This window comes from Mastigoproctus giganteus, chromosome 3, assembly GCF_048544385.1.
Source record: "Mastigoproctus giganteus isolate SK-2022 chromosome 3, ASM4854438v1, whole genome shotgun sequence".
NCBI lineage: Eukaryota > Metazoa > Arthropoda > Arachnida > Uropygi > Thelyphonidae > Mastigoproctus > Mastigoproctus giganteus.
The window spans coordinates 248,945,136-248,971,580 of record NC_143577.1 but is presented as its reverse complement, the minus strand read 5'-3'; the positions used below and the strand labels follow the sequence as shown (position 1 = coordinate 248,971,580).

The 26,445-nt window shown below is 37.2% G+C and overlaps 1 protein-coding gene across 5 annotated transcripts in view; it reads left to right on the top strand.

The window, feature by feature from the left end:
- The first annotated feature begins 1,250 nt into the window (after positions 1–1,250).
- LOC150089016 (rab GTPase-binding effector protein 1-like) overlaps positions 1,251–26,445 on the top strand; it is a 367,033-nt gene continuing 341,838 nt past the window's right edge. For all 5 annotated transcript variants that reach the window (XM_090369775.1, XM_090369776.1, XM_090369773.1 and 2 more), the window contains exon 1: positions 1,251–1,362. In XM_090369775.1, the coding sequence (XP_090225901.1) occupies positions 1,314–1,362 (49 nt within the window). In that variant the 5' untranslated portion in view covers positions 1,251–1,313. The remainder of the gene's footprint in view (positions 1,363–26,445) is intronic.

Genomic DNA, 26,445 nt, shown 5'->3' with positions numbered 1-26,445 from the left:
TGCCTAGTCTCCAGACGCAATTTGCAGAACTTAAGCCTTTCTTGGTAAGAGGACTCCTTCGTTCTCCTCACCAATCTTGTTGCTCTTCTCTGTACTTGCTCAAGAAACTCTACATCCGTCTTAAAATCAGGCCTTCAGACCTGTACCAAATACTCAAGGCATGGCCTGACCATTGCCTTATACAATGGGATAATCACCTCCTTTTCCCTACTAGCAAAATTCCTGTATATCATTGACAATACCCCATGACCTGTTCTGGCATCCTGTCTGTGCTGCTCAGAAAACTTCATATCTGACTGTACAGTTACTCTCAGGTCTTTTTCATTTTCTACTTATTTTCTAAGGGTGTTACCACGCATTTGGTACGTTTCTCTGGGGTTACTTCTATTCATATGCAGTACTTTGAATTTGTGAATGTTTAACTTAATGGAATTTTTTTTATTTTTTTTTTTTGGCTGATGCTGTATAAGCTTGATTTCCTGCATCATATGCCTCTACTAATGCTAATGACGTCATAGATACAGTAATTCTTTTCTTTTTTTAAACAAAGTAAGAAAATATTAAATTTTTTACGTTGTTCATGTTTTTTTTTTTTTTTTGTCCCTGGGATGAGAGGGTATCAACCTTAATCTCTAAAAAAAAATTAAAACCAGCAAAATCGTGTATGCTGGTTTATGAGGAAAATAACCCAGGGGCTCACATCTGGTGAGTATGGGCTTGGCACACCCAAGGTTCTGAGCTGGATATAATCATTCTTCTCTTTCTTGGTGATTCCTTCTACTGTGAATCTACTTCTGATTCTCTCTCTCTCTCTCAGGGTAATTCAGAATTTTTTTTTTGGCTGGTGCAGCGTAAGTCTCAGGCTTCCTTACACCCGATACCTAATAATAATAATAACGCAAGTTGTAATTGTGTATAAGTTTGATACAGTTAGCTAACATTGTTTCTTGAGCATGCCTAAAGCTAACCCCTGTAAATAGTAGACCAACAAGAAAATGCGTGTCCCCATTGTTAATTGAACACTGTTATATTGACTGCCATGAAACAATGGAATTGTATATTCTATTAACCCTTAGATGGCTATATCAGGATGTAAAAGGAAACATTCGTATTCCGTAAAGCGGCATAGCAAAAAATTTGCACATCAAACAGAACAGCGATCTCAATCATTACAGGAAAAGACCACCGGCGAATGGTACATCACGATGGTAGCGCCACCAACGACATTGTGTTGTAAAATATGGCGGATGAGTTAATGGTAGCAGACGGTAGATTTTACCAACGGGTTATTTAATTTTTATGTAATCTTTGACATGGAATGTAAGGAGGAAGATGCTAGTACTAGTACTGACGATGCAGAAGGTTAGTCATCGAATTACAACTAAAAGAAAGCCATCTGAGTATGTGTAAATTAAGAGAAAGTAATTTATTGGTTGCAATGTTTTCACGGATATTGCAAAAGCCGACGGTACAGATGCTACAGTCAACGGAGGGTGCAGTACACCTGTATTATTAATTTCATATTTTTTACAATGTTAATTCAGTGTCGTTAGTATTCATGAAATGGCAGTAGTAGTAGATGGTATTGTTACATGCATGGCTTACGTTTAAAATATGAAATCACCTAAAATTATTTAAAAATTTAAATATTCATTGGAGAAAGTATCCATAAAATAGATGTTACAGTATTTACCAAAATATACAGTGACGAAACTACCATACCCCGAAGGTCGTTCTCTTGGTGGCCTGAAGAATCATGGGGCCCTACGGCGTATCGTATGGTTTTTAATTAACACAGGGAGGGAGACGTTTAGGAACCTCAGAGGGCGATTATCCAGAATTTGTAGTTTCGCCACTGTGAATGTACTTATTAGCGCATTACTTCTCACCTGTTGTGTACCATGGAAATGTAGAAGGATATTCAGTTGGTTCGCGATTTACTATAATTAAATGTACAAAACGGTCTAGACGAAAAGGGAGCGAAGATTGTTATTATTCAGTAAGAGTCGCAGATTTTCGTTCATTCCGAAAAATTGATTGTTATATGCAAAAGAAAAGAAGTTGAGTAATTTTAAACACAAGTTTTTTTCCTTCCTGTATTTTTAAGTTGCAAATCCATTCCATCATCTTAACTTTAATATATAGCTGGGGGTGTTGTTTATGAGGTACGTTTTTTTTTTTGAAAACCCCAAACATGAAAGGTATCAAAACCTATATTACTTAGTGCCATGCATGGGTTGAAGGGGAGGGAGAGGATGCATGAAACTTTGCACTGGTGATTAAACATTGAAGTGGTGATTTCACCACTTCAGGTCTCCAATAAGCAGTGGTGGTATTGCACTGGTTATTCCACCTAGTGTTAATATTAGTACATATTAGTATTATATTACAGTATTGTATTACTAGTTCTATTTTATATTGGTATTAGTAGAAGTTAGTATTAGTGCTAGTAGTAGTACTGTGCGTGGGTTAAAGGAGAAGGGGAACGTATGCTGGAAACTTTGCTATAGAGCACTAGTTCCCAACTACTGAGATCTATGGACCCCTTCGAAAATCAAAAAAAGGTTTACGGACTTCTTCTCTCTCTCTCTCTCTCTCTCTATCTCTATGTATGTATGTATGTGTGTGTATGTATGTATGTATATATATATAACTTGGCCAATTCCAGAGGGTCCGTTTTGTGGACCCCTGGAACTGGTCTGCGGACCCCAGTTTGGGAAATGCTGCTCTAGAGACTAAATATGGGTTTCACTGCTTCAAGCCTCCAATAAGCAAAGTGGTGATATTGCATTGAGTGCAAGCATTAAATGGATTTAGTGATGCAATTCATGTGATTTGGTTTAGGATGGATGAGGGAAGGATGAGGAGAAACTTTTGAATAGCTGCCTTGGATTCCAGGAGCACACTTAAGAATGGCTGCTTATTCTATATACACTGTAATTTTGCTTTTAATAAACAATAACCTACCACTGTAATAACAGAGGAAATGTTTTGTCGTTTATTGGTAATGCTTATTTTCAGCTTCATCATTCTGGAATCAATATAGATTATATATATATATATATATATATATTTTTTTTTTTTTTTTTTTATGTCAACTTGGCAAGTTCAATTTCTTGACTTTTTTTTTTGTGTGTCTTGTAAATTTATTAGCTGACTGAAGAAGAAAAAATTTTTGTTTTTTAAAATTAATCATTAATTATGGAAATGCCATTAATTACAAGTAAGTAGGATTGTAGATTAATATATATCCCCCCCCCCCTCCTCTGAAAGTTGTATATTATCAGTATCAGTTGTGTTATTCTGATTGCCTTTCATTTCATTAGCATTGGGGTTATTGTTCTGTGTACCTATATCCTTATTCATGTAATTCGACCAGACTCCCAGATATATTCTTTCACTTGAATATTATTATGAAAATGATTTTAAATTTAAAACTTCTTTTGTAAATACCAATCCTTTATTTATTGATTATTATTATTTTTTTTTCTGCCACTTGATTCTCAGTTTTCCCCAAGCTCCTACAACGCTGATTGGATCTCAGTTTTGTTGTTGGATACTTTTAATAATTATCAATTACTGATAATATTTGTGTAAGCAATAAGTGAATTTTCTGTCTGTGAAGAAAGAAAAATTCACTCTTAATCTAAATCTGAGGCTACTCAACTTAATGCTGAGAAGAAGAAGAAGAAGAAGAAAAGCTTTGTAAATATTCTTTCCAAGTATCAGTATGAAAGGGAAATGCAACTTCTTTCCTGTGAACAGCTACTACAGATGTAAATAGTGAATTAAGTTTTCCTTCAAATGAATATTTATCAAAGCAAATATTTAATAAGAGCAGAAAAGAACAAAGAACTGTGAAATCAAGAATTATGTACCGTATTTCCCCATGTATAAGACGCACCTTAATTTTGGGGCCTGAAATTTGAAAAAAAATGTATTACATAAAGTTATTGAACTCAAGTTTTATTCATCATAAAATTCATACAACTCCTCATCACTGTCAAAACTCCCATCCATTATCTTGTCCTCATCTGTGTCTGATGACGACTGTCTTCATATATTGCCTCATCCTCAGTTCCATCTATTGCATTTGAAATGCCACACTTCTTAAATGACTTGACAATGATCTCAATCTTGATATTATCCCAGGATCTTTTCACCCAGGTACAAACTTCTCCTATAGTTGGTTTCTTCACTCTTTCTGCTGGTGTCAAATTGTCCCCAGAAGACTTCATCCATTGGTTCCATTCGTCTCTCATGGCAGCTTTGAAGGGTTTGTTAATGCTGACATCAAGTGGTTGGAGCTGGGATGTCAAGTCTCCAGGTATGATGGCAAATTTTGTTTTTTGCTCTGCAGCAATCTTCTTTGTATTTTTTGTTATGTGTGCCCTGAACCGATCAAGCACCAATAGGGCAGGTTTGCGTAAGAGCCCACCTGGTCTCCTGCTCCAAACTTTCTCAAACCAGATCTTCATCCCATCCTGATCCATCCAACCCTTGTCGTGAACGTGGACAATCACTCCTCGAGGAATGTCTTCTTTTGGCATTGTTTTGCATTTGAAAATCAGCATAGGAGGCAGCTTGGTTCCGTCGGCACAACAAGCTAGAACAACTGTATAATGGCTTTTTTCATATCCACTTGCCTTCACAGTTACAGTTTTCATCCCCTTCTTACCAACAGTTCTGTTATTTGGGACATCAAATTGAAGGGGGACTTTGTCCATATTTGCAATCTGTCCCAACTCAAATTGATGTCTTCCGACATTGAATGACAAAACGATGAAATTCAAGGACCTTCTGCTCATAGCTTTCAGGCATCTTTTGGGCAAGTCTGGTGCGTGTACGCATGCTTAGTCCATTCTGTTTAATGAACCTGAAGCACCAATTGTGTCCTCCTTTGAAATCAGTAACTTCTTTATCATCAGCAATTCTTCTTGCCTCATGCTGAACCATCTTTGTGGACACGGGAATTCCAATTGCCCTTTGCTCTTCAATCCATATCTTCAATTCCCTCTCTAAATCAGGCCATTTTGCTGACCTGCCTCTAATGGCCTTCTGCCGTGGCGTTTTCAGTAGGGTTTCTTCTTCCCTTAGCCAGTCTCGGATTGTTTTCTCAGTTGGAGGAGGAAAATCTTTTCTGAAACGTTCTGCCCAGAAATGGCTCAGAAAATCTTTTCTGAGCCATTTCTGGGCAGAACGTGGCAAAACGTAACCTAATATACTGGTAACAAGTACGAAACAATGAGTGCAAAGACAACAAGCGCGAAAAAGCGGGAAATGCAAATAAAAAAAAATCTACAACCACTGTATAAGATGCACCCAGTTTTTAGACCCCACATTTTTCGAAAAAAGGTGCATTTTATACATGGGGAAATACGGTAAGTAATGTTCCATACACCATGTAGTCGATTTACTGTGTGTAGTTTACCCAGGTGGTGCTTTAATAGGGTTGCTGTGATGCTATAGGTGGCCTGTGGAAAGGCCATGAAATGCTGCCCCAAACAGCAACAGACCTGCACACTGTCGGTGATATTTCTTTGTTACATTTTTAAATAGCAAGGTTCCTATTTAACTTGCTCCACTCAGGGACAAATCAGGAGTGTCTAATAAGACATTATTATTATGGGGACCTCCCATAATAATGGGAGGTCCCCATAATAAGACACTCGCACTTAAACAACCATTCCATTTGTATGTAGATGAGAGCCTCCTCATCTATACGCAATCTTCCAGTCTGTAGATTATTCCCACTCTCATTATACCTTTGCTTCCAACTAACTTGCACCACAGATTCTTTATTAGCATGCATAACTGCTGACTCTGCAAAGCTTTTGTTGCATTTAGACTACTTTTGATAAGAAGCATGACCCCATCACCACTCTTATTTTCTTGGCCTTTCTCAATGTATATTGTACATACAATAATGAACTCATTATCCCCTGTTTCAGGTGCCACCATGTTTCTGTTAGACCTGTAATGTCGGCATTAGTTGTCCCAATCAGGAGTTAAAATTCACTAATTTTATTGATTATACTCCTGACATTACTGTAAACACAGTTAAAGTGTTATTGTATAGTTTACTACCCTGACATCCCTTGAAGTTATTTAAACTTGTTTCCCTAGCATTAGCTTCCTGTTCATTTGAAATTTTACTACCATCAGAACACCTTGCCAATATCAGCTATTGTGGCAACAAACAAGAGCTCTTGAGCTGTGTGCAAGCATTATTTTGATTTATATAATCAGATAAATGTGATCTATATTAACCATGTCCCACCCCAGCTGACAGTACCCATGAACCCTAAGTATAACCTAAGTGATACTATCAAACACTCTTGCACTACCTTTGTTTAAAAGTATCCCTCTACAAAATAATTTCTTCTACCTACATGTGTAATAAATGTATTTTATTAATAACACAAAAATTTTCAAATTGTTTACCAAAGTCTTCAAAACGTATGAATATATATAATTCTACCAACATTGATTTTTGTTTATTATTTGTTTTATTCTCCTAACTTTTGCATTTGTAAAATTATTGATGTCATAATCTGACAAAGAGAAAAATGATGATATCCAGCTTGGCACACCCAGGGTCCTAAGCTGGATATCATCATTCTTCTCTTGCTTGGTGATTCCCTTCTGATTCTTGTTCTCTCTTGCTTATCCCTTCTAGAAAAATTCCTGTCTATCATTAACAAAATCCCATGAGCTGGCCTGGCACCTGTTTGCACTGCTCAGAGACTTTATCTGACTGCACAGTTATGCCCAGTCTTTTTCATTTTCCGCTTCTCTGAGTATATTATGACACAGCTGGTAAGTTATTCAGGGGGTACTGCTACTCATGTGTAGTACTTTGCATTTGTTAATTTAAACTTCAATTTCCATTTCTCAGCCTGTCTGCCTAACTTTCCTGATTTTCCTACAGGAACTAGTTATTGTTGGTGACTATTGTCAAGGAGACGGGGAATATATTATGCAAAAAGGATAGGTGGAACAGGACCAGGGTATGCCTCCCAGGGCCAAAAGTATATGACGTTGTAGAGCAGATATCATCTTCTAAGGGTACAAAAGGTGATATTGTTGTACATGCTGGCACTAATGACCTTATGAGTCAGAGATCTGCAGATTTAATTAACAAGTACAAATCAAGTTGAATAAAAGTTGAGCTAGGGTTGAATTTGAAAGTGTCTGCAATCCTTCCCAGATACGATAGGAGGGAGTATGTGATGAGAGCCTTGTCAATCAATTTGGCCCTGGAGAGATTATGCAAGGCTCATGTGGTAGAATTTTTTTCAGCATAGTCTGTGTTTATAACAGGAGACACTACTTCTACAGGGATGGGATACACTTAAATAGATAGGGTGCAAGAATATTTGCTGATGCTATCGAGGCAGTGTTAGGTGGGTTGGAATACTGCTAGCTTGGGGGATTCACATACTAAAAGATTAATAGTAGCCGCAGACAGAGGTGAAAGCGATTCTTGCACTGCTTCTATTGTAATGAGCGGCTACCTAGAGAGCAAGTTGCTGGGGATTTCAAGGGCTGCTGGGAGTCATTATGGAACAAGTAAATACATGGCTTGTGTTAGGGTAACTAAGAGTAAGAACAGGTACATGTATACCTGCATGTACACCAATGCTAGATGTATAGTAAATAAATTTGATGAATTTGAAGTGCTGATCGAAGCATCAAAAGGCAGATGTTGGGATATCAGGGACATGGTATCACACAAATATAAGCTGTGCAGAATTGGAATGTGGGGAGTACAATGTGTACAGAAAGGATAGACAGTGTAGGAAGGGAGGAGGGGTTATGCTGTTAGTTAAGAAAAACAAAATCTAAGGAAGTGCATCCAGTTGACATGGGTGGACAGTGCAATGTTGAGTCAGTGTGCTGTGACATAAGCACTGCCAAAGGGAAAATGAGAGTAGGAGCGTATTATAGGTATGGTGACCATACGTCCTTTATTTCAGGAAGCTGTCCTTTAGATTTATTTATTTTTCAAAAACCCACTTTTGTCCTCTATTTTTGTTTAGTCATTTAACTTTTATTGTACGAATGGAACCACTTAATACACGGTCTGATTGCACAAAATCCTTTTCTAATACCTGCTTCTTATAACATCATGGCTCACTTAAAATGCATACTGTTTTTTAGTATTAAGTGAGTGTTTTGGTGAAGACCCGAAACACTCCATAGTGAGTATGCTTCACACGGAAAAGGCTGATGAAGTTGATATTGAAACTGAAGTTGTATCATATTAGTGGTTGATCATTAGAATAGGGTCCCCCCTCCAGATTGCCTCAGTCTTAAGGTGTTTATCTCCCCTTCCTGCTGTTTTAAATTAGGAAAACGAGTTCCAGATTTTAAAACAGCGGGGGGGGGGGATAAACATTCTACCTAACACTAACCACAGTGGGTTAGGCATGTCAATCACTGCCTTCTTCCTCTTCTTCTTGCCACCATTTTGGAAGGGAACACTGTTCTGAAGTTTTACCAAAATTTATTGGTAAATTTACCAGAATTTATGCCCTCTCAGGTGATTATTCTGAGCAAGAGGAAAAATCACATCAGCATGCTCAAACCATTCAAGGCTTTATACACTTCAATCAGAAATTTACCAGAATTTATGCCCTCTCAGGTGATTATTCTGAGCAAGAGGAAAAATCACATCAGCATGCTCAAGGCTTTATACACTTCAATCAGATCACCTCTCAGGTGCCTAGTCTCTGGACACTGTGATTTTCAAAATTTAAGCCTTTCTTTGTAAGAGCAACCCTTTATTCCATTTACTAATCTTGTTGCCCTTCTCTGCACGTGCTCCAGCAGCTCTACATCCTTCCTAAAATGAGGCCTCCAGACCTGTATACAGCAATAGTCAAGGTGTGGCCTGACCATTGCCTTATACAAGGGGATAATCACCTCCTTTTCCCTGCTAGAAAATTTTGTGTATATCATTGACAAGACACCATGAGCTACTTTTGCAGACCATCTGCAATGCTCAGAAAACTTCATATCTGCCTGCACAATTACCTCCAGGGCCTTTTCATTCTCTACCACTGTCAGTGTAGTACCACACAGTTGATATGTTACTCTGACAAAAGTAAAGTATTAAAATTAAATATTTTAAACATTTAATGCACATGTTTTATTTATACTTATATATAAAATAACTAATAAAATAAAATTTTACTTTGGTCCTGTGGAGTCAGCACTTGAGTACGTATTTACTCAAGTGATGACTCCACTACCCGTTTCGTCCACATTAAAAACTAAATCAGGGTGGTAGTTGCCTTTGTCTATTAAGTGTTTAAATTTGGAAGGATACTCTTCCACCACTGCAACGTCAGCACTAGCAGCCTCACCAGACACGGAGCAATATGGCCTTATTTGCTAATGCTCCTAAAAAGCAAATAACAAACAATAAACAAACCTCACCAGACAATTTTACAACAGTTTTTAAACTGTTGAAACCACCCTTTGCTGGCAGTAAATGTTTCAGTGCTACCAGACTTCTCACATATTTCGTCAAATAACGACTTTGCCTTGTCCAGAATTACCGTCTGTGTAACAGGAATGTTATTTTGGTTCATGTCATCAACCCACAACACTAACAATTTCTCCAATTTTTCTATTGTCTCACTGTATGAATAAGTTGTTCTGGAGGATGACACACTTGTTATCTCTGTGTGCGTGTGTACTTTTTATTTTATCGACATTGTTCATAATTGTTGATACAGTAGAAGGTGCTAAACTCAATGTGCCTTACACATTTACACATCCGACTGATGCTCACCAGACTCTGTGATGATCACATCCATTTTCTCCTTAATTGTTAGTGTTTTACACTCTTTTTGGCCCCGTCAGCACAGAAACTGCCTTACGCTTAGAGCTCATGGTTACACAAAAATTATTATTAATGAGAAATAGCACTGTGTAACTCGTTAACAATTGAGAGAAAATTCACAATGAAATGAACATGGCACACTGAATGTAAACAAAGAACCCCGGGGGGGCTCACATCTGGTGAGTATGGGCTTGGCATACCCAGGGTCCTGAGCTGGATATCATCATTCTTCTCTTCCTTGGTGATTCCCTTCTACTTTTGACACTCTCTCTCTCTCTCTCTCTCTCTCTCAGGGAAACTTGGGAATTTTTTTTTTTTCCTGGTGCAGCATAAGCCTCAGGCTTCCTTGCACCATATGGTTATTAATGATAATAATAATAATAACTCTTGGCGTAGCTATCATTCCACCCACAATGCACCGCGATAAACAAAAACGCCTAGTGCGTGTTTGGACTTGCAGGTGTTGCTGCAATGTTGCTGAGTTGTGATTTTCAATTTTTCCAGGTAATATTTTGAAACAGTCGTTAATGTGAAAAGTCGTAAAATGGACCATCGTAAAACGGGACCTACCTGTACTGCATATGGGAAGCAGTAACCCCAATGTTAAACTTCAGTTGCCACCTCTCAGCCCATCCGCTCAACTTTTGTAGATCCTGTTGCAGCAGCGTACTGTCATTTGTGTCGTTAACAACCCTGCCAACCTTCGTATTGTCTGCAAACTTGGGCATTAACTTGGATATTTTATTGATGCAAATTTGGATATTTTATTGATAAACAAATTTCTTTTAAAAATTGTATAATTTTGCCTATGTCTCCCGGGATCAAATGCTCCTACTGAGAGAATATTTTCAGTAATAAACAATATGTGGACCAGTGAAAAAACACAACTAAAAGTTGAAACAGGGGAAGCATGCATTTATACTAAATGCAATTTTGATAAGAGTTGTAAGCAGTTTTATGACTTTTTAAAAGATGAGTGAGATATTTTAAAAAAAGGAGTACATTCATGTGAAAAACATGAAAATTGGGTTGTCTTTTTAAAATAAATTTACATATATTATTTGAAGTTAGATATTTTTATTAGAATATGCATTTTGTTAAATATTTTTGTAAAGTTTTGTTTAGTTTTGCTCATGAACTTTCCTTTGCAAAACAAATTAAACTATTTTTTTTAAATTTTTTTATCATTATGAACCTATTTCAGGTTTGTCCTTCATTTTCTTGGGTTTATCCTTTATTTTCTCCAAGAAAATATGGTCACCATAGGTATAAGCCTAATGACTGATGAGTACAATGAACAATTGTGCAGAGAAATAGTGGGCCAGTAAATCAGAATGTCTTTTGTAATGGGGGATTTTAACTTTCCAGATATTGACTGGAACTTGTGGGTTGGTGTTGGTTTTTGTGGATTAATTGGATGATTGTTTTCTACAGCAACATGTTCGAGGGCAACCAGAAGGGGGGGGGGGGTAACACTCTTGATCTGATTATTAGCAGTGATGACTCGTGCATTAGGAATTTGCAGATCAAGGAACCACTAGGTGACAGTCATCACAATGCACTGATTGGGATTTACATAAAGATATAACTACCGTCGAGGGTAAAGGGAAGAATTTTTGTTTTCATAAAGGTCTCAGGCAGTTTTTAAATTCTGTACAATGGGATCAACTGATGATGTTAAAAACAGTGAATTCTAAATGGGAAGCCTTCAAGGAATTAATCTTGGAAGCTACTAGGCTTTTCATACCAACTAAGAAATACTGTTCAAGATTTAGGCCTAAATGGTTGTCAGGTGAAGTAATGAGGCTCGTGGCAGAGAAGAAAAATGCGTGGGATGCATATAAATTAGCAGGTGCCACAGAAGCCTATGGCAGATATAAGCTAGTGTCTGTAATCAAGTCACAAAGGTGGTTAGGCAAGCAAAGGCTGATTATGAGAAATCCTTGGCAAAGGATGCAAAGAAAAACAAGGACTACTTTACTTATGTGAACTCTAAAAGGAAGCAGATGAATCAGATTGGTCCACTTGCTTTTGGTGGTTTGACTGCTGATGATCAAACTGAATGAGTATTTTGCATCTACATTCCCACATGAGGTATTCTGTAAGGAATGGGAGGACAGAAGTTTACAAAACTCTAACAGGCAGCTGAATGATTTTGTAATAATGGAGAATAAAGTGGAGGAGAAATTGTTGAAGTTAAACATAAAAAAAGGCACCTGGGCAGATGGAATCTATCCAGTTATACTGAAGGTGGAAGTAAGCAAACCCTTAGCCATAATTATGGGAGCATCCTTAGAATTAGAGGAGGTCTCCATGGACTGGAGATGTGAAAATGTATCCCCAGTTCACAAAAGGGGTTCAAAGGGTACAAATAATTATAGACCTGTTAGTTTAACTTCTGTTCCAGGAAAAATAATGGAGTCATGGTTAAAGAGGTGATACAGGATCACCTAGACAAGACTGCAGTAATAGTTCAGACACAGCATGGGTTTTTTAAGGGGAACCCTTGTCTGACCAATTTGATTGGTCAGACTAGACTTACCCTTAGCAAACTGGTCACACCTTGAGTACTGCATACAGGTCTGGAGGCCTCATTTTAGGAAGGTTGTAGAGCTGCTGGAACGAGTACAGAGAAGGGCAACAAGATTCGTGAATGGAACAAAGGGCTGCTCTTACGAAGAAAGGCTTCAGCTTTGCAAATTGCAGTTTCTGGAGACAAGGCACCTGTGAGGTGATCTAATTGAGGTGTATAAGGCTTTGAATGGTTTGAGCACGCTCATTGCTGATGGGATTCTTCCTTTTGCCCAGATTAATTGCCTGAGAGGACATAGATTCAAATCGAGGAAAGATGGTTGTAGAATAGATGTGTGGAAACTTTTGCCTTTAGCCAGCATGTGGTTGATTTCTGGAACAAACTTCCATCTCTCCTTGTTGAAGTGGACAGCTTAAATAAATTCAAGGCAGAACTAGACAAACATTTGGAGCAAATGGATGGGTGAAATGGGAAGGTTTTTTTTTTTTGTTTTTCTTTGGCCGATGCTGTATAAGCTTGCTTTCTTGCATCATATGCCTCTGCTATTGCTAAGTCTGGGAGTCTCAATTTTGGAATGATGTGGATCTGTTGGAATGGGTGCAGAGAAGAGCAATGAAAGCAAAAGTGTGATCTTGCCAAGAAGGGCTTCTGTTTTATGAATTGCAGCTTCTGGAGACTTGGCACCTGTAAATAGATCTGATTGAAGGCTTTGAATGGATTGAGTAAGCTGAATTCTTCCTCTTGCTGAGACTACTCACATGAGTGGGCATAAATTGAAATTGAGGAAGGATGGTTGTAGGATAAGATATGTATGTAGAAGTTTTACTTCAGCCAATGGGTAGCTGATTGTGGGAACAAACTTCAATCTGGTGTTGTTAAAGTGGTAGTTTGAATAAATTCAAGGGAGAACTCGACCAAGTATTAGACTAGATGAACAGATGATTTGGGAAGGTTTTTTTTTTTTCTGATTTTTTTTTTTTTTTTTTTTTTTCTGTACAAGATTGTTTTTTTTTGCATCTTTTACCACTACTAATTCTAATCAGTTCAGTATAGAATCTCTATAACTGTACCCAGTTGAAGAGATCCTATTTTATAAGAATCCTTTCTATATCCATTCAGCCAGTTATAGCTCAAGGAATGCACTTTTTAGCTTTTATATACATTATAATTATAGGACCACTTACTATGTTAGATGCCAATTAAGCAGGTAACATGTATAATCTATAATGTGGTATGGAAGACAGGGCTGGCTGAAGAAAGAAGGGTTTCAAAAGTGATTGTGATTTGTATGGATTTGTAGAAAACAGGAATAAAGTAGAGTTTTCTTTGCTAGTGCCATTTCTGTTTCCATTTGAGATGGCTATACATGCAGTTGGGCCCTGAGGCGAAGGCTTTTTTTTATTATTCCTTTCTTTATACTACCAGAGTGGGTTGATTTGTAATTTAAAGTCATTCATTATCATTTGGTATGTGGTATACTGTACTGCAGATTTGATTGGTCTCTGTGCTGGTGGACATACACAAAACTGCAACAAAAAGGGATTACTTTAGTTCATATCAAAGGTGAAAGTGATATTTTCATTCTAGATTTTTTTTTTAAAGAACAATGGAAACGTTGGTGGGAGAAACTTCCTCCGACGTATGTGGTTTCATATTAGAAGACCATCATCCATGAATCTTAGCCAAGGCTAAGGTTTGAGGGTGAACTTGGATAGACTGAATTTTTGAGATCAGATTTGAATTGGTGGGTGACTTATGTCTAACCCTTTCTTTAGTATTTTCCACCCTTGAATTGAAAGTATGAGTTGCCTACAGTTATATTTATGATCTGAAGGATGGTATTTTACATGGAAAGAGGCATGGGTGACTTGTATGTGTGTTTGAATGAAAACAGCCCCCTTTCTTTGCCATTTTTTGACATGTCCCTCATCATAGAGACTAATCAAATCCCATACAACACAGTCTTAAATTACAAATTGACCTACAATAGTGGTGGAAAGACATTGCTGTTGGAAGCACAACAAGCATGAGTAAAATAAGCCCTGATTAATTCTACAGTGCAGAGGCGGGTCATCCCGAGGGTGCAAGAGGTGCCTGCACACGGGTGCCAACGTTCAAGGGGTGCCTGAAAACCCGAAATTTACATACACATATTAAGAAAATTTTAAAGAGGGTGGCAAATTTCAATTAGCAACCGGGTGCAAAATTGCGATTGCACCCGGTTGCTGAGCGCCACATACCCTAGGGACATCCCTGCTGCAGTGGTATCATTCCTAATAGTAACCAAGGTTCATGACCTGACAGGTCTCAACTTTGAATTCTGCTTGGAGTTTGCCTATAGGTCATCCTTTCTTGAAAGCAGGCACTACTTACCATGTACAGTTTCTTAGTTTTTAGTTAAAAAAATTATTTAAAAAATAATTTTTACACCTTTTATTTAAGAAAAAACAAAAAATTTTGTTAAATTAAAAAAAAAATGTTACATATACATAAAACCTAAAGATGAAAGTGTTAGTTTTCCAATTTAAAAAACTTAAATAATTAAAATTTCAAACATGCATATGTGAATATGTTTCTGCTTACTATATGTATAAATAGTTTTAAAATTTTTTTTAAAAGTATATACATTACCTACCATTAAAATAACATTTTTATCTTCAACTAACAATTAGCACAGGCTTGTTATTTTCGAGTTAGATCTCATAGGTGTAATGCTATTACTTTAGTGTTAACAATTATCCCATTCCTATCATCAACAGTTCTGTAGGAGAAAACCATCAGCTTTTGGAACTACACTCTCCACTCCCCAAATCAGTTCCCCCAAACAGCCATCACTCTTTTATACCACTGTGTCAAAAATAGCCAGAATAGCCATGGACCACCTATCAGAGTTTATTGCAAAGGAAACATCAAGTTAAGCAGATCCTCAGCCATCCAACCCCTTGTAAAAGACTGACACTATCTACAAGGTTACATGCTAACAGCAAAAATATTACATTGGGCAGTTGAGTGAAGATTAATGGAGCATGTTGACTATTTGGTTTTTTGTGTGTACACATTGTGCTATCCAAAAAATGCAGTTGTAATCTGAAAAATATCAGGTTAATCCTTGACTTCTGTGCTGATGAACATATCCAAAACCCTTAACTGGTTTTGGATGTGTCTACCAGCACAGAGACTAATCACATCACTGAGACATTGTTAAATTACAAATCAAACCAACCCACCCTAGTTGTATAAAGATAAGCCATCATTGTTCCTTACCATTACTGAGAGAAAATGTGGCCAGATTTGTCAGGAGCTCCAATATCTGAGTCCACTTCAAAGGATTTTTGTATATTATCTTAATTTTTTAAAAAATCATAATTACCCTAATTTGATATAATATATCAAATTAGGGTAATTAATAACCTTTCCTGTTAAGAGTACCCTTTTATTCCCTTCACTAATCTTGCTGCTTTTTTCTGCACCTGCTCCAACAGATCCACATCATTTAAATGATAATTATCATCACTGAGGAGGGTTCTAAGATAAGAACTGGAAAGTATGTTTATCACTGTATATTAATATTAGTTAGTTTTTAATAAATTTATTTCTAATGAATGCACGTGAAGACGTATCTTCTTTCACAATAATAATTCTAGACTGTGACCATATTTAGAAATGTGCAAACATCTCTGTAATTCACAGGATAGTTTTAAGGGTAAAATGATAACTACAGATTATTAAGTTACTCTTTTATAAAGATGTTCAGGTGTGACTGGAGCACTATGCCATTAGGATTAAGATGTTATAGTTTTAAATGGACATTATTACAGGTTTGATCCTACCCTAGTGGCAAAAGCCACTAGGTTCACTGTGGTGGGGGGGTACAGCTGGTTTGGTATGGTTGTTAAAGATAACATGGGTGCTGTTCAGAATTCTCACCGAGAGCTCAGGATTTATAGTTTCACCTCTATCCTACATAATTTTTAGTTGTACCCTTAATGTATCTTGCTCATTAATGACTGTGATAAACATGCTAAATGGTTGCTACCAGGTTTTTCCAGTTATGTAAGGTAGTTAACAACAATAACTAGCTTCAATAAGACTAAGATAAATTATTTAGATGGTCTGAAATAATAGAATAGAATAGAATAGAATCTTTAATTGCAGCAATGATAGACATACAATTAGTCCCGTCACGGCATGGTGGTGCCAGGGGTTAACAAAACATTAATGATGATTAAGGTGTGTGTGTGTGTGTGTGTGTGTGTGTGTGTATATATATATATATATATAAATAAATATCAAAAAATATAAGTCCTTGCATTTACATAACAGTAATTTTAGATTAACTTATTTCTAAGATTTGAGGGATTCGTGATGTGTTATGATATGCAGGTGGTGTTACAGTAACTGTAGGTTGTTGACTGGCTGGGTAGAGTAGGTTAGGTCAGTGGTTTCCAATTAATGAACTGTGGATTGATGACACCCTTTATACTTTGCATATTATTTTGAAACAGTTTATAAAACAAAAAACTCAGAAATAACTGCTTATGTTCAATTTATGAGTTTATAATGAGAAGTCATTGCGTCAAATTAAATATATAAACTCCAGATACAGATCTAATTTATTGGACATGAGTGATATTTCTGGAATGGATACTACAAACTAAACTGCAGTGCAAACCATGCAGTCCATGCTCTGCTTTGTACTACATACTCTTGAATAGTTACTGAATTTCATGTTTAATATTGAAAGAGTAATACACACACTTATAAAGTTAAAGTAAAGTAAAAGTGTAAAGTATAAAGTAAAACACACACTTATAAAGTTAAAAGAACTTAATAATAACTGAATATTTTCATCATAGTTTATTGCATTAGTGGTTATATCTTGTAAGTATTTTCAGAAACTATAGTAGAGTGGTATAAATCACACTTGTGGAATATGTTGTGAAGGCATGCTCAGGAATGTACAATAATTATTCCTTGCAATACACTGTAAAAATTTATTGTTTAGTGCTTTATTTTTTCATTATGTTTTAAGTGCCAATTAAAATCTGTTTTAAACTTTGGTTATTTTTAACATTTAGTATCAGTATTAGTAGTGGCATACAACAAGAAAGAAGCTTATATAGCATCAGCAAAAAAAAAAAACTTAACAGCAACACTACCCATATTACCTGTCTATCTCCCTCTAACAGTTTGTCTAGTTCTTTCTTGAATTTACTGAAATTACTCACTTCTACAAGAGCAGATGGAAGATTGTTCAAACAACCAAATACCCACTGGCTGAAGGCAAATTTCTGCACATCTGTCTTGTAACCATTCTTCCTCAATTTTAATTTATGCTTTCCTCATATGTAGTCTAAGCAAGAGGAAGGATTCAATTGGCATTAAGCTTACCCAATTTATTCGAAGGCTTAAACACTTTGGTTAGATCCCCTCCCTCACCGGAAGGTGCATAGTCCTCCTGAGAGCTGCAATTTGGAGAACTGAAGCCTTTCATGGTAAGAGCACTCTTTTGTTCTCCCTCACTAATCTCATTGCTCATCTCTGTACCTATTCCAACAGATCCATGTCCTTCCTAAAATGAGGTTTTCAGGCGTCTATTTAATGCTCATGTGTCATAACCATTGCCTTATACAGCAACATAATCACCTGTTTATTCTTCCTGGCAAAATTATTGTATAGCTTCTTTGGCAAAACCTCATCAACTGGCCTGACAGCTTGTCTGCACTGCTTAGAGAACTTCATATCTGACTGCAAAATTTCTCCCACTTCTCTTTCATTTTCTACTACTCTGAGTGTGGTACCACACAGTTGGTACATTAATATGGGATCACTGCTACCCATATGCAGAACCTTGCATTTCTCAATGTTAAACGTCAGTTGTCACTCCTCAGCCCATCTGCCTAATTTTACTAGATCTTGTTGCGGTAGCATACAGTGATTATTGCCATTAACCTGTAACTTAAGTATCATCTACAAATTTAGATATTACATCTGATGCCTTCATTAATAAATATAGAAAACAACAATGAACCTAGAGCTGAACTGTAAGGGAATCCACTGATAAGATTAGTCCAAGAAGAGCAGTCCCATTGATAACTCTCTTTAGCCACTCAACCATCCCTTTGTCCATAGCAGTAACTTTCCCTTAATGCTTCTATTTGTATAGCAGTCTTTTATGTACAAAAGTATAAAAAGCTGTTCTGAAATCTAAGTATATGTCAAAATTATTTTTTGCATCTAGTTCCTTAGTTACATCATATATGTCCAATCAGATTGGTCAGACAAGACCACCCCTTAACAGATACATGCTGTAACTGCAGTATAACTGCATTCCTGTCAAGATGGTCCTGCATTACTTCTTTAACCGGTAAGTTCATTATTTCCTCTCGAAGTCAAACTCTTAATATCTGCTGTAGGATTTTGTATCAGTAACCTGATAATTTATGTGCATTTCATTCATTTTACTTTTCTGTTATGAATCTCGTCAGTTTGTTTGACATTTGTTTAGGTCTAAGCTTTGAACATTATCTCTTATTTGGTATAAAAAGCTTCTCTGATTATGTATCTGAATCCTTCTAAATTAGAATTTGCTGTTGGAGACGTCATCTGTTGATCCCACTTCATAGAATTTCAGAACTATCTGAGACCACTGTAGTTACCTTTATAAAAGAAAAAGTCCATCCCTTATCCCTTGACAGTATATACGTCATAAGCAATGCCCATGGCATTACACTGTGATGTCTGCTGCCTAGTGGATCTTTTATCTGCAGGTTCTTAATGCATGAAGGTTTGCTATTAATAATTAGAATAATAGTATTTCTTTCTCTCATTGCTTTTCTAACTTGCTGGTGTAGTATTAGTAGTGGCAAATGATGCAAGAAAGCAAGCTTATGCAACATCAGCAGAAAAAAAAAAAAAAAAAAAACCCACCAATGCTTCCCATATCACCTGCTACCCACCTCTAACAGTTTGTCCAGTGCTTTCTTGAATTTAATTAACCCACCCCACATCTACAACATCAGATGAAAGTTTCTTCAACAAACAACTACCTGCTGGCTAAAGATAAATTTCTACCTATATATCCTGCAATCCTTCCTCAATTTGAATTTATTCCCCCTCATGTGTTTAGTCTGAGCAAGAGAAAGGATCGCATTGGCATTGAGCTCACTCAGTCCATTCAGACAAGATTCAATCCCTTCACTAATCTTGTTGCTTTTCTCTGCACCTGCTCCAATAGATTCACATCCTTTTTTAAATGAGAATTACAGACCAGTATTCAGTACTCAAGATTTGAACTAATCATACATTGCTTTATACCATGGGTTAATTGCCTCTATATTCCTTCCTGCAAAATTGCTGTATTGACAAAACCTCATGAGCCATCATAGCAGCCCAATCTGCACTGACCAGAGAACTTCATATCTGACTGCATAATTACCCCCAGGTCATTTTCATTCTCCACGATCCTCTGCGTGATACCACACATTTGATACATTAATTTGCGATTACTAGTACTCATATGAAATACCTTGCAATTGTCAGTGTTAAACTTCAATTGCCACTCTTCAGCCATTCTGCCTAATTTATCTCAATTGTGTGTGTGTGTGTGTGTGTGTTTTATGAAAACTCCAAACATGAAAGGTAATACAACCTATAGTACTATGCATGGGTTGAAAGTTGAGAAGATGAAAGAAAAAACATGCTGCAACAGAAACACTGTCTATGAGACATAGTGGAGAGACAGTAATAGATGGGTTATTAATTAATCTGACTGCCCTCTATTGGAATGTAGTCTAGAAAGCTGAGAGAGGTTATGGACGTACTGTCCAAGATGTAAGTACAGTATTCCATGGTATAGTAGATTTGAACAGAGTGAGTACCTGTTTAGAAGAAAAGTAACACCAAGAGCAAAAGAAAAACTCAGTCTTTTAGTTGAAAAGGATACAATATTTGTGACTTGTTTATGCCAAGAGAGATTAGAAGTCAGAGTAATCCCTAATAGATATATGCGATCTTGTCTAGAAATTTGAGTGTTATTGAAGATAAACATAAGAGCAGAATCCTTTTTTGCAAGATATGAGACAGGACTGAGTTTTAGAAGTTTTTTTTTTTTTTTTAAGGAGCATTAGCAACTAAGGCCATATTGCTTCGGGCATATGCGGTGGTCATTCCCTGACCTCTCTGCATCCTCCGTATTTGGCTCGAACCCCAGTTTAATCAAGAAGTGTGTGCTATGCACTTCTGCTCCTGCCCACCTGGCTACAGTTTTAGAAGGATTGAAATTTAGTAAGTTATTATGGCCTCACTGGAGAATTACCTAGAGATCAGCATTTAAGCAACTGCTAGTGGATATTCGAAGTTGAAGCTATTTGTTCATTCTTAAGAGAGTTAGTGTTTTCATCATTGATGCACTCCTAGGAATCTTGAATGGAATCCTCACAATGCAAACTTTCCCAACAGCCTGGAACCAATATATTGTCCGACCAATCCCCAAAACACAAGGAGCGACCTCAGTTTCAGAATTCAGGCCAATAATGAAAGCCTCATGTCTCCTCAAAGTCATGGAGAAGTGCCTTCTTCCCATCCCAACCAACCAGGTTCTGCCATGTGAATCACCATTCATTCACTATGCCTTGAAACACAGGTCCACCATTATCAACCTGTTGCAAATCACCAACACTATTCTGGGGGCTCTACAAGATAGGGCTGAGATTGCAAATTACAGTGTCTGGAGACTAGGCACCGGCGAGGTGATCTGATAGAGGTGTATAAAGCCTTGAATGGTTTGAGCATGCTCAATGCTGATGGGATTCTTCCTCTTGCTCAGAATAATCACCTGAGAGGGCATAAATTCAAATTAAGGAAAGACAGATGTAGGATAGATGTGTGGAAATTTGCCTTTAGCCAGTGGGTAGTTGGTTGGTGGAACAGACTTCATCCCTTGTTGTGGAAGTTGATAGCCTAAATAAATTTAAGGCTCAGCTGGACAGGTATTTCGAATGAGCGGAGGGGTGAAGTGGAAGTTTTTTTTTTTTTTTTTGGCTGATGTTGCATAAGCTTGCTTTCTTGCATCATATGCCTCTGCTAATGCTAATGGCAATTGTTTATCTGGATATCAAGTATGCATTCGAGAGCATAGACATCCAGCACCTCCTGCAACTTTGTAAGGAGGGATACCAGATAAAAGGCAATATACTGGAATTCTTGAAGTCACTACTTATGACCAGGGTCCTTCACCTGACTGTGAATAAAAAATCTTTCACAAGGAAAGTTTGTGTAGGTGTTTCCCAGGGCGGAGTTCTTCAGGGCTCCTCTTTGTGGCTGCCATCCACCCATTCTTGTGTCAGCAAACAGAATTTATCAGTTATGCAGATGACTTGAAGCTCCCCTATCGGATACACAGGACCGCCCGACCTGATTCTGTTTCTGAAACCATAATTAACAGTCTTAAGGATCTGATTACATACTTTGCATGGTTTTCTCTTAAGATAAATCCAAACAAATCTGCACAAATGGTGTTCTCACTGAAATCAAACCCAATGCAACTAAACCTGGAAATCCATGGAACCCCCATTGCTCCAGTAACCAAGCACAGAGATCTTGGCATTATCTTCGACCCCAAACTCAGTTTCAAGCACCATGTTGCAGATATTCACAACAAGGTCTGCAGATCCAGATGGCTTGCCAAACAACACCTCCTTCATGTCACAGAGCCTGAGTACACGCTCCAATGCATATACTGGTTTCTGCAGCCAGTCATCACCTATGGTTCAGAAATAAGGTTGTCGGCAACGAAAACCACACTAAAAACCATTGCATCTGATGAGTACTGGCTTCTTCGGTGGTCCTCTTAAAGCATAAACTGCCACCACTCACACATACTTCGGATATTATCAAACTACTTAATTACAGAAAAGTCATCAAGCGGATATTCGCCCTCCACTTGCTCATGTCAATTAAAATGATAGCAGGTGAAATCAGTATGCCAAGTTTTTGGCAGATGTGCAATTGGAGGATCCCCCAAAACCTTTAAGAGCCCTCCCCTCTCTGCAGTCTGTGGCATGGAGGCTGATGATAAGGGAATCTATCCCCTATCATGAGCCCATGGAGATGCTCCATAACATTCAGGAGATGGACGTGGACTACAAAACGTACATAGAGGACAAATCCTACAGAAGATGCATCATCAGGGAACAGCTTTCGTCTTCAGCCAAGTGACTGCCCGGAGCAATATGGCCTTAGTTGCTAATGCTCCTGAAAACCAAATAACAAACACAAACAAGTGACTGCCATCGTCTTTTCATGTTCTTTCATTCCCCATGTTAATATTAATTTTATATATAAAATATGTAATTATACGTTGTATGTTTAAATATATGTTTTATGTGATTTTTCCTGTATTAGTTTTTTATGTTAAACCCCTAGCATTTTTGCTATTATGGGTATTATTGCATCAGGCAATCATATAACCATTCACTGCATGCAATAAAGATATTACTTTGTGCAGGGCAAGATTTCTCAAACTGGAAGGTGTAATGCAATGTGCTATTATTAGCAAAGCCATGGATAGGATTTCCAGTTAATGGAAGGTCATTAATATACAAGAGGAAAAGTGTGGGAGAAAGAACTGAACCTTAGAGAACACTAGTTAGTAGAGAAGTAAGAAGACAGAAAGCCATCTACCATCACCTGCAGTGAGTGACTAGAGAGAAAAGTGGATACCCAGTTACAAAAAAAGCAACAGCTTGATTTTTACAAAATTTTTCCATTGAAAGAATTCCATAGATGGGTAACATAAGTCAGTACACTTGGTCGTCGACTTACGACCTATGCGACTTACGACCGGCCGCACTTACGACCACAAAAAAAAATAATAATAAAGGAAGTCACTACTGAGGACACCCATAACCCAGGTGAGGAGGCACATCGATGATGGGAGGCCTGAGGACAGCACCAGGCACATACACTCAGTCGCTCTCTCTCACATACACCCAGTCGCTTTCAAGCATCTGTTGCGTGTGGTGTATTAATTAAAATTCTACTGAAATACGCATAAAATGTTTAGTAAAAGGAAAATGCCTTCATCTACATATACGCCAGCTAAGAAGTCAAGAAAAACTATTGATTTAGCGCATAAAATGAAAATTATCCAGCAGTATGAAGGCGAAAAGAAAGTGAATACGATAGCACGTGACTTGAAGTTATCACATTCCACGGTATCGACGATACTTAAGGACAAAGAAAGAATTCGGGAAGCTGTGAAAGGTTCTACACCTATTAAGTCTACAATTTTAACCAAACAACGACAGGAACCCATCCATGAAATGGAGAAATTGTTGTTTGTGTGAATGGAAGATTTAATACAAAAAAATACACCCATGAGTCTTCACACAGTGCAAGCAAAGGCTAGAAGTTTGTTTCAGAGTTTAAAATCACGCGCCGGAGACGATTACGCAGAAGATTTTCAGGCTAGTACTGGGTGGTTTAAGCGTTTAAAAAAAAGATTTGCTTTGCATAATGTCTCTTATAAATAAACAACTCCTACCTCAACCCAAGAACATGACCCTGACGATGCACAACCCAGCACAAGCAAAGATTAAAAATTGATTTTGTAAATTTCATTTGTATTAATTTTTACATTAATTTTAGATTGTATTTTTGTGTTTACAGTACATTATGTACAGTATTATTTTTCACATTATCTACAATATAATTATAGATTGTAGTTTTGTTGTTTTATAAACAGTATGAATAATAAACCAATTAAAATGTAGAGAACGTTTGAATTTAACCTCAGAGAGAGAGATAGCCTAGGCGTAGAAACGAAGATATGTATAGTATCGCTAAGTAAAAGATGAAAACATTACTGTATTTAAAATGAAAAATAAAAGATGATAAAAATTTAAAAGATTATAAAAATAAATTATAAAGATGATAAAAAGATTAGAGAGGTTAAAAAATACTGTTAATAAATATATGGCCGACATACGACCAGATCGACTTACGACCTGTCAGTCAGAACAGAAGTTGGTCGTAAGTCGACGACCAACTGTATATCATCAGTGAATCTATATTGGTGATCAGGTGGAAGGTTTCTAGATAGTTTAGGTGTTGGTGGTTAATGGATTTCTCTATTACTTTAGAAAGAGTAGAAGTAAGTGCATTGGGATGATAATTGGATGGGAGGGATCTATCACCCTTTTTAGGAACTTGCTGGTAATGACAAAATTTATAAGCAAAAGAAAAAATGCCATTGGAATAGAAAATTGTTAAAAAGCAATGCAGAATAGGAGTATGCTTAGGAGAACAGGTTTTGAGAACAAGTAGAGAAATATCATCAGGACCCAGAGCTTTCTTAGCATCAAGATTGTTCAAATTTCTTCTGGCATCCTTTTGACAGATCACAGGAGGCACTGAATGGAGTATACTACTAGGAATGATAGGTGGTTTACCAAGATCATCAATGCAAGAGTTAGAAGAATGCTAACTGGTTGGCCTTATTTATCACTGAGGTGACAATAGAATGAGCAGGTTTTAATAGAGATGGGAGAAGCGATGGACAAAAGTTACGGCCAATAGATAGCTTTGGAAAGAGACCAGGGTGCTTGACTACTGTTTGGACAGGAAGCAAGTTTTCTACTTCTAGCCTGTTCAAAATCTAGTCTGGACTGATTAATAACTGATTTACAATTGTTGTAAGCTTTGGTGTGTGGAGAAAATGAATCTGGTGTATGCAGAAAATGAAAATGGAGATTTGGGTGCATGCCAATTGCAATATGCAGCATTCATTTCTTGAAAAGCCTTAGTGCATTGATTTTGGAAAACCAAGGTTTAGATAGAGGATGAAATTTTGAGGTGGAGTGTGGAATAAAATATTTTATCCCTACAAGAATAATTTTAATTTTTACTGACAAGATCTGAGCAACCATTGGCTCAGAAGATTTAAACAGCAATCCAACCAGGAAAGAGAAGAATAGAAACCTCACATAACATCCCATTTTGCATCTTTGTAATGCCGAACAACCCTCAGGGGCTCACATCTGGTGAGTATGGGCTTGGCACACCCAGGGTCCTGAGCTGGATATCATCATTCTTCTCTTCTGGTGATTTCCTTCTTCTCTCTCTCTCTCTCTCTCTCTCTCTCTCTCTCTCTCTCTCTCTCTCTCTCTCTCTCTCTCAGGGTAATTCAGAATTTTTTTGTTTTTTTGCCTGGTGCAGCATAAGCCTCAGGCTTCCTTGCACCATGACTAAAAATAATGATGAGGCTGAAAATGGCCATGAGAGAAAAGCTCCATTGAAGAAGTGACCATCATCAAGTTGTGATCTGAGGTGCCTAGAGGACCAATCACTTTAGTTTGTGTACTTTAGAAGGGTTGTTTGTGAGAAAAAGAACGAGTTGTTTGTTTAGGATTGCCTGGTATTTTGGTAGTCAAATGAAAAATCTGTGTGAGGTCATTAATAATTGAAAAAGCCTTAGCATCTTGATTAGCTGGTTCTGTCTGTGTGACTATAAAATGGAAGCCAGCTGGAATTGTGGCCAAGGAAAATTACCTCACTGTTAGCAAAGTTTGACTGGAGAAAGACAAGTTTCAAAGCAAGGAAGTCAGAGTTCAAAGTGATTATTGAAATTAGGAGAATGATAGAAGCAACAGATTAGTTTGACAAAATGGGATGAAGAGATTTTAAGCTAGAGAAGATTGAAAAGAAGAGATTCCAAATTACTAAGTCTCTGACAGAATACGTATGTGCATAAATTTGTGCAGTGGACATATGCACAAATACCACCTTTGAAGCAAAAGAAATCAGACATCATAATTAGGACAATCAACCACTCAGGTTATTTGGATAATTGGGATACTCTCAGAAAAAGTAAGCGCGCTTTACAGAATTAGTTGAAATAGACATCATTGAGATCAGAACTGAGACCATGCTTATTTGTGATATGAGAAAGTGTTTGGGAGCTTTAGATCTTTTTGCATATAAGTTTGTTCTATTAGTTTGACTATTCGTGATTTATTAAGTAGTGAGAAAAGGTGTGGAGCACATGTTTTGTGAAGTA